This window comes from Geospiza fortis, unplaced genomic scaffold, assembly GCF_000277835.1.
Source record: "Geospiza fortis unplaced genomic scaffold, GeoFor_1.0 scaffold11, whole genome shotgun sequence".
In the NCBI taxonomy this organism is placed as follows: Eukaryota; Metazoa; Chordata; class Aves; order Passeriformes; family Thraupidae; genus Geospiza; species Geospiza fortis.
The window spans coordinates 6,882,943-6,891,128 of record NW_005054304.1 but is presented as its reverse complement, the minus strand read 5'-3'; the positions used below and the strand labels follow the sequence as shown (position 1 = coordinate 6,891,128).

Here is an 8,186-nt window from a genome sequence, read left to right as displayed (position 1 = left end):
AACAGGCACTGCTTGAGAAAATGTAAATACAATCCAGTGTCCAAATTAATTTCAGAAAATCAGAGAGGAGTGCACTACTCTGAAAGTCTTTATGTAATGTGTGTATATATATACACATATATATAAAAGCAGAGATTATTTGAGGACAACTTAAAAATAGCCTTGAAAGTGACTCTGGGCTTTAATCTCCCATGTGATGTTGCATCATACATGATGAGAAGGAAATACCTCCAGGCTCTAAATAAACCTATTATCATTTAATCTCTAATGGGTTATTTTGAATTCCAAAGAGAGTACTTCTTTTGTACACTTGCACAGCACAGAAGATCACTCTGAAGCTTAGAAAACCATAAAAAGGGAAACAGCCAGGAGCAGGCTGATGAAGAACAGCAGGCTAAGCTGCCAAAACAGAAATCTGTGGTGGTGTGGCAGCATCAGCTGGACATGAGATGTGGGCAACACCTTGGGTTTCTGCCCAAGGTGTTGCCCACATCTCATGTCCAGCTGGTGTCTTTCCACAAAAATACACCAGAGTGCTGCCTTCCTCAGATGATGTAAGCATCCCTGTGATGTCCTGTCTGTTCCAGGGGGGTGAGGGGTTAGGTCTGAGCAGGCCATGTCCCCTCGCTCCCCTCTGCTGGGAGCTGCCATCCTCTGAAGTCCAATTTCCCCTCTTCCCATCAACACTCCCATGCCATCTGCTTTCTTGTACTGCCCTGGTGCTTGTGTTGAGTGCTTGAATTTTTTAAATTTTTTTTTTTACTGATTACTGTACTGTCACTTAAAAGGAAACTTACCTTTTTTTTTAATAGGTAACAATGTCATTCTGCATCTCACAGGAAAGACTGACTTGTTCAGCATGTACAATGCATCTCTTTGAAACACGCTTACATCAGCCTTTGACTCCACTTGTGAAAGGCCCCCCCATTCCAAGGAGGACAGACAACACAGACACACTGCCTGCTATGCTTATCCACGTAGGCAGAGGCACAAGGAAGGAAGAACACAGCTACAGGGGTGAAAATTTAATCCATCATCATTTAAGACAGTGGAAGTCTTCTTTACATATGGATGTCCCCTGACACATTTAATGCACCAAAGAGAAGACTGCTGAAAAATAATGGCTGTTGTGTCTCTCCCTCTCTTCACATAGCAAAATACACAGTAAACACACATCCTGCCTGACATGGTTAATATCCTGCCAGTGCTCTGCACTGTTTTGACAATGAGATTCCTGAAGCCCTGCCAGCCTCATGTCCACAGGGCTCTGTAGGCAGTGCTGTTCTGCAAGCCTAAGATTTTATGATTTAATTGTGAAACATCTCCTTAGAAGTTATAATGAAACATGGCAAATATCACAATTATCACACTAAATAACAAAAAAATTGTATTATTATAATTCATTAATACAGCTTTTGAAAAAGTCTAGGAATGATCAAATCCTCCTACAAATTTCTCTCAGATAAATCATAGACCATATCCAGGTAAGCACAGACTGCTCCTTCAGTTCCCAATCTCATTAAATGTGTTAGTTGCTCCCATGAGAACCCTTAAGTAACACAAATTAAAACCTTACCCTGGCTTTGCTCTGCAAGGGTGACTGCTTAGCACATCCTGGTTGTGTGCTTGCTAATGCATAAATGTACAAATCACAGCATCCCTGCTGCTGGGAGCTCACTGTCCTAACACAACCAGAACAGTGCAGACCCTGCCTGCACATATATGTAAATATGCTTGGTTATCAGCTTGCTTCTCTGAAGTGTGCCAAACAGCATTCTTCTTTCCTAACTTTACAATCTAACTATGAAATGTCTGGTCAAAGCTCAATTTTATAAGCAATGTAAAATCTCAGCAAATACACACACTCAGGTGTTTATAAAGTCCAGTAAAAATAAGGCAGGGTAGAAACCAGTAAATTTGAGTTATTAAGAGAAAATATGGCAAGTGAACAAAGACTCATATTCTTATTTTTGCTTTTAAGTGCTTCTATCCCAGAGTTACTCACGGCCAAAACCTTCATTATGCTCTATGGCATAAAGCAACTTCTTTTTGAGTATTTTTTTTCTGCTGTATCTGGGGAGGAACAAAGTCAGGCAGCAAGTACTGGCATAGGGAGAGCTCTTATCTGGATTTTCTATGTGGGGATCTGCAATGCAAAATCTAAAAGGTTCCAGTCCATAGCCAGAAATTCGATCAGATCCTGACAAAAAAACTGAAGGAATGAAAAAAAGAAAAACAAGAATAAGTTAGCAAATTGAAAAAAAAAGTTAGCTGAAAATCATTAAAATAATTAATGTTAATGAAAATCATGAAGGGAAATTAGTGTAAACATACAGATATTTTCCTAAGCTAAGTATTATGCTTTGTTGAACTTACACCTGAATACAGATTAAAGTCTCTTTCTGATTCACAGTAGTTACAAGCTCTCTTCTACTTTCTATTATAGACTATGTGGATGAGAAAGGCCAGGCTAGGTCTGACCTTCTACCTTTAAAAAGGATGACCTAGCTTCTGCAACCCTTTGAAAAAGGTAAACTGCTTACATCAACACAGTGTACTCTCACAAACTGCAGCCTCTGACCAACAACACAACACAAAAGTAAGGGATAAAGTAACTGCAAGTTTCAGGGTGCACTCAAGCAAACCTCAGGGGATGTGAGGAGGGTCAGAGCTGTCCCTGTGCAGCTCCTTTTGTTATTTTTTGTTGTTTTCCCTAGAAAATGTGGCAGCAGCAGGGGTGAACACTTTGAAAAGCTACAGTTTGGAACTATAGTACAGTATAGTATGTAGGATGTGTGTTGTGGGGGAAATAAAAGGGCTATGGAAAGTTTTAAATGCCTGATATATTACCAAGAAACATTTTCTTTTTTTCTTCTGGTAGCTCGTGAAACACAGTCCAAAAATTCCTGATGGTTTGATCTGACTCCGTATACTCGGCATATATCACATTCTGTCAAAGAGACAAAAAAAACCAGGCCAGTTAATCCTCAATATTTCCATTTATATTTAAAGCAACATTTTATCTGATAAATTTTATAATCCTGTTCATAGATATTCAAATCCCCTTAACCTCTGGAATCTGCTTGCTCATTTGTTTTTCAAAGATTCAAATGACAATCCCTGAGTTATGGCTTGATACTTATTCCCCTTTATTCTTGTGGCTGACGTAGATTAGAGACAGAACATCGACACAAATCAAAAAAAGAGAAAGTTCTTGGAGTTTCTGTCCATCTGTTATACACTCAGTGAAAGAACAGGTCAGAAGTAGTTTATGCTTAGCAGACAGAGCAGAAGGACACTGCTTGTATACAATACCTTTTCCAGCAGATGCCAGTCAAACATTGGGTGTCCCTGGAGAAGAACCTGCAGCTCTTCAGGGGAAAACACCTTCCAATTTCTAGCTGGGCAGCCTCTTAAGAACCCTTGCATAAAGTCCTCAAATGGCTTCTGTGCTGATTTATTGAACTTATAATTCACATACAAATCAACATACTCTTTCCTGCAACAGATACCAAATGAGCATTGGTGGTGCTTTTCTAAAAGGAGAATTATAGAGAACTTTATTTCTTTATTCCATATGACCTGCTGTGGTGTACAGACTCACTGAGACCAGTTGTCACTGGCAATTAGTTATTCACTGACTAAGCTGGGAGCATCTTCACAAAGAAAAGAGAATGCTGGCCAGAATGGATTCATTTTGGTAACACTCCTTGTACTTCATGTGAATGCTCCAATGAAATCCTGTCAGACACCTGATTATTTTAAACCTAGCAGACCTAACTCCCATTGAATGCCCAATAATTTCCCTGAAATCTAAATAAATATTTGCACAGCTGTTAATCAATAGTTTCACTCTTCTCTCTACTTCAGATGGGGATTTGTGTAGTGCCATTGTACTGTACAATCAACTCAATGTAAATGCTCTACTTCAAGCTTCTTAAACAGCCCTTTCATGGATCCCTATGGGTCCTCAGCTCATCTGCATAATTCAGGACACAAAATTTCTCTCTGTCCTCTGTGCAGAGATTAATATTGACACAAAGCCTTATTGGTAGATTGCTCCTTCTCCTTTATGTACAAGATACATTCCATATAGGTAACTAAGCAGGAAACATTTTGCTCTTAAAAAACTCCTAAAGAGGTGTACCTATAGCTGGATTTCACAGAAAAATCATCTGGTTTTGCCTGAAAATACTATTCCAGGTTATTTTTTACATTTGTTAGGAATTTTCCTGTTAATGCCAGGTATCTGTATATGCAGATACCAGGATATCCAAGGATCCCCATGTTATCCACTGCTTGCACAAATTGCTAGTGTTTAGCACGTGTGCAGCAAGCACAGCAGGAACTGAAAGTGTACAACCTATTGGACCAAGACCAATGGCACAATACCGAAGTCAATATTTTCTAACAGTATATGGGGATGGGTACAGACACGTTACTTCATACATTTGTAGCAAGACACCATGATTAAGAAATATAAAAATAAAACTGACCTGTTATCCTTAGTGACAGGAATGTTGGCACCATTTTCTTTAAGATCAACAACATCCGTGGAATCTCCTCCTTCCATTATCTATGCAAATAAATTCACACATTGGCTGCTATATCTATATGTGGCAGGTATATATGTGCTACATCTCTCATTCCTCCTGAAGGGCCTGACATGGCACTCTCACTAGTTTGAGTTTACAGACAAGTTGTGTCATTTGCACTGGGACAGTGTCTTGCCCAAGTACCTGTTCCAGACTGCAAGGCGAGATGTATTCTATTACCATCTGTATGGCAGTTGTCTTTTGTCAAGTGGGCAGTCTTCCTTATCTCTTCCACAATCACTCCTCCCTCGGGAGGGGACATCTGCTGATAACAGGCTGTTGAATGTCACTGCATGACTGATAAGAACTGTAGCATCCCATTGTGAGATGCTCCGCCCAGAAGGAGGAGCCAAGCATTGCTACCCAGATATAATCTGGACATTCTGGAATACCAATACAGCTTCTCCACTGGATTTCCCAGAGGAACAGCAGCTGCCTCTTCTTCCAGTGGATCTTCAGAGGAAGTCTACATCCTTTTTCTACAAGATCCCTGCTCCAGCAGAACCACACTTGACACTTCAGGAGGACTGCAGCCACAATTCCAACTGGACTGCTACCAACACCCTGACCAACAGGGTGTCGGGTTGAGTTCTGACTCTGTCAGTGTTGTTTCAGTTTACTGCATTGTTTATTTTATCCTTTTATTTTCTTCCCTATTAAAGAACTGTTATTTCCTGCTCCCATATTTTTTGCCTAAGAGCCCCTTAATTTAAAATTTACAGCAATTCAGAGGGGTGGGGAGGATTTACATTCTCCATTTCAGGGGAGGCTCCTGCCTTCCTTAGCAGACACCTGTCCAAATTCGTGGGATGTCTTACCGTGAAGTTCAAGTCCAAGCCATCACTTTCTTCATTCAAAATTCTCCGAAGACTCCTGTCCAAACACAAAAGGGATTAAAGAGAGAAGAAATGTGACCATTCAGTGCACTTGCAAATTCTGCTAAAAAGCATCCTTTGACAAGCAGTATTTAAATGCATACATGTACACAATACCTAGACTCACACAGAAACATGATATATGGCACTGAAATTTCATCATGCTGCTGACAAAAGCTGAGCACAAATGCCTCCAGTAAAAAAATTTTCCAGGCAAGTCCATCCCCATGCCCTGTGTGGACAACTTTACACCAAGTTCAGTGACAACTGGGTTTGGGACCACAGTCTTGCTTCCTTGCTAGACATTATCTAGTGAGGAATTAAGTGTGGAACAGAGGGATGATCTGGGAGAATTGTTTTGGGGGGGCAGCACCTTTCCAAGTATTGCAGGCAACCTTGTGTTCCAATTCACTGAGGAACCTCAGTGAATTCAGGACCTCAACACAGTCACTGGCTCATGGGATGGGATTCTCATCTTCTTGTTGTTTATATCACTTGCCTGGAAGACTGGGCTTCAGGGGCCTAGAAGCATTATGCTGGTGGTAGCAGCACCTTTCCCTCTTATGTCTGCCTGATATCTCTCCTCCTAGTGCATGGAAACTCTGCACAAGGGTTCTCAGAATTGGCAGTATTTTGTAATATTGTACTTGTGCAAGGCAATATTGCGGAAATTGATAATTAGTAAATCAGGAAAAAAACCCCAACATTAGTAATTGAGTCATTAGTTCTTTCAAGTCTAAACTACAGCCCAAAGTGTTTTAAACACTTATATATTCACAGTGTGGACTTAAGTTTTGGTGGGGCAGAGATCTGACACCTTCTAAGTCATGAGGCCTGGCATTTTGTTTTGGCAATGCCAGCCTCTGAGAGCAACATCCATGCCCTGGACAAGGACCTCTTGGAAATCTGTGGCTTCTAGCATCTTCATAAAGGCAAATGTAGATGCCATGGGTACCCCAAATTCAGGCTCTGGGATCTCCCAGTCCATGATCAAGGCAAGGGACCCAGCCAAAGCTTGGGCCATGCCTGGCTCATACCGGCCCACGGTTGGCAGCAGTTCCTCAAGGTCCTCTAGGGTGGGGGTCAGGCCCAGTAGCTTTTTGTAGAGAGCCCTGGGGAAGGGCAAGGGCACCGTGCACTTGTTAAACAGGGCCATTCCACACAGTGTCCCAATCAAGAGGAAGATGTCCTCATCCTCAGAGCTCGGGGCCTGGTTAGGAACAAGCACACCTGGTTAGGAACGAGCCATGACGGCCTTTTCCCATGGGTGGGGCCCCCATCCACCCCCGCAGGTCTGCCTTGCCTGTCTGGGGAACCACACGAGGCCAGAGGTGAAGTGGCAGAAGGTGATGGTGCTGGGCTGGCAGAGGGTCCTGGCTGCAACGCTGAAGAGCTCCTGGGACACTGCACCTTCGTCCACCCCCGCCTCACCCACAAAGGACACCTGCAAGGGCAGAGACAGCCACAGAGACACTCATGTTGCTCACAAAATCAGATTCCTTACCTAGTGTGCAACAAGCCAATAATTACACACCTGAGAGAGAGACACTGATTTTTTTATCTCACGGTTGTGCCAACCTGGATACTTGGTGGTAATCCACAAATCAAGCACCCCCCACCAGACTTTTTGAGCCATTATTTGTAGACAGAAATTCAGAGTTAGTAACCGTCCAAGTCTGTTATGCTTGTTTAGTAATTTCCAAACAAGTTACATAACCCCAGCTGACTTCCACACACCCTCAGAGGAAGGGTCTTCATCTGACAGGGGTCTCTTCACCCTGTGGGCGTGATTTTAACTATTATAATGAACACAGTTCAGCTACAGGCTATGTGGAACTTGAGTGTGACAAATACATGTATTTTATGATTGGCTTTTTGCAAATATTAAAATGAATATTATATGTGTTGTGTTAGAAAGTAATGCCGTACTAATTCTCTTAGATAGTGTGTTAAATATAGTTTTAGGTTATAAAAAATGTTAAAATAGAAATTATGCTATGTAGGATAAGCGAGATAGCAGCCACAGGACACCTAAATCTTTCAGAGAGAAAGAATTTATTGCCTTCTTATCAGAAGAAACGAACTTCTTCCTGCCTTGAAGGCGCTGCTAGGATTCAGAGGAAGAAGTTGATGATGACCAGACAGAATCCTGTATTTGAATGGGATTTATGCATCGTGTATGAAGTGTATGAATATGCAACAGGCTATTGTTTTTAAGGGTTAATCCTCTGGTAACGGGGGTCCTTTTTCAGGCTTGTGCTGCCCAGAAAGAGGTACCCGGACGTCTGTAACTTTTGTCTCTATTGTCTCATATTGTCCTAATTAAATTTGTCCAAATTGTTATTACTCTAATTGTATTACTATTTTTATAATAATTTTATTACTATTAAACTTTAAATTTTTAAAAAACAAGAGATTGGCGTTTTTCACATTGAGTATTTTGCCAAGTTAGCAATGTATATACAGACATACATCAACATCTTGATTTACTGCATCCTCAAGGCTTTTCATTCCCGGATGTCCTTGGCTAGGGAATGCTGGCTGCTGCCTGTTCCACTGACTAGTTCTCCTTCCTTCCTGATTAAGCCTGAAAGTGTACAAAGATCTTACACCGAAAACCATCCTGCCTTAACCTTGATCTATTTTACATTCCGAAACACGCAGGGAGCCCGGCTGAGGGGGGCGGGCAGAGGGGCGGGCGCCGCTCGGGGCGGGC

The 8,186-nt window shown here is 41.7% G+C and overlaps 1 protein-coding gene across 1 annotated transcript in view; it reads right to left on the bottom strand.

The window, feature by feature from the left end:
• Nucleotides 1-1,044: 1,044 nt before the first annotated feature.
• The window catches only part of LOC102045117 (probable E3 ubiquitin-protein ligase HERC4), a 20,996-nt gene continuing 13,854 nt past the window's right edge, over nt 1,045-8,186 (bottom strand). The window contains exons 17-23 of the mRNA XM_031066481.1: nt 6,774-6,914; nt 6,508-6,680; nt 5,414-5,468; nt 4,497-4,576; nt 3,316-3,499; nt 2,851-2,950; nt 1,045-2,212 (exon numbers count right to left, since the gene is read on the bottom strand). Of these exons, the coding sequence (XP_030922341.1) occupies nt 1,998-2,212; nt 2,851-2,950; nt 3,316-3,499; nt 4,497-4,576; nt 5,414-5,468; nt 6,508-6,680; nt 6,774-6,914 (948 nt within the window). The 3' untranslated portion in view covers nt 1,045-1,997. The remainder of the gene's footprint in view (nt 2,213-2,850; nt 2,951-3,315; nt 3,500-4,496; nt 4,577-5,413; nt 5,469-6,507; nt 6,681-6,773; nt 6,915-8,186) is intronic.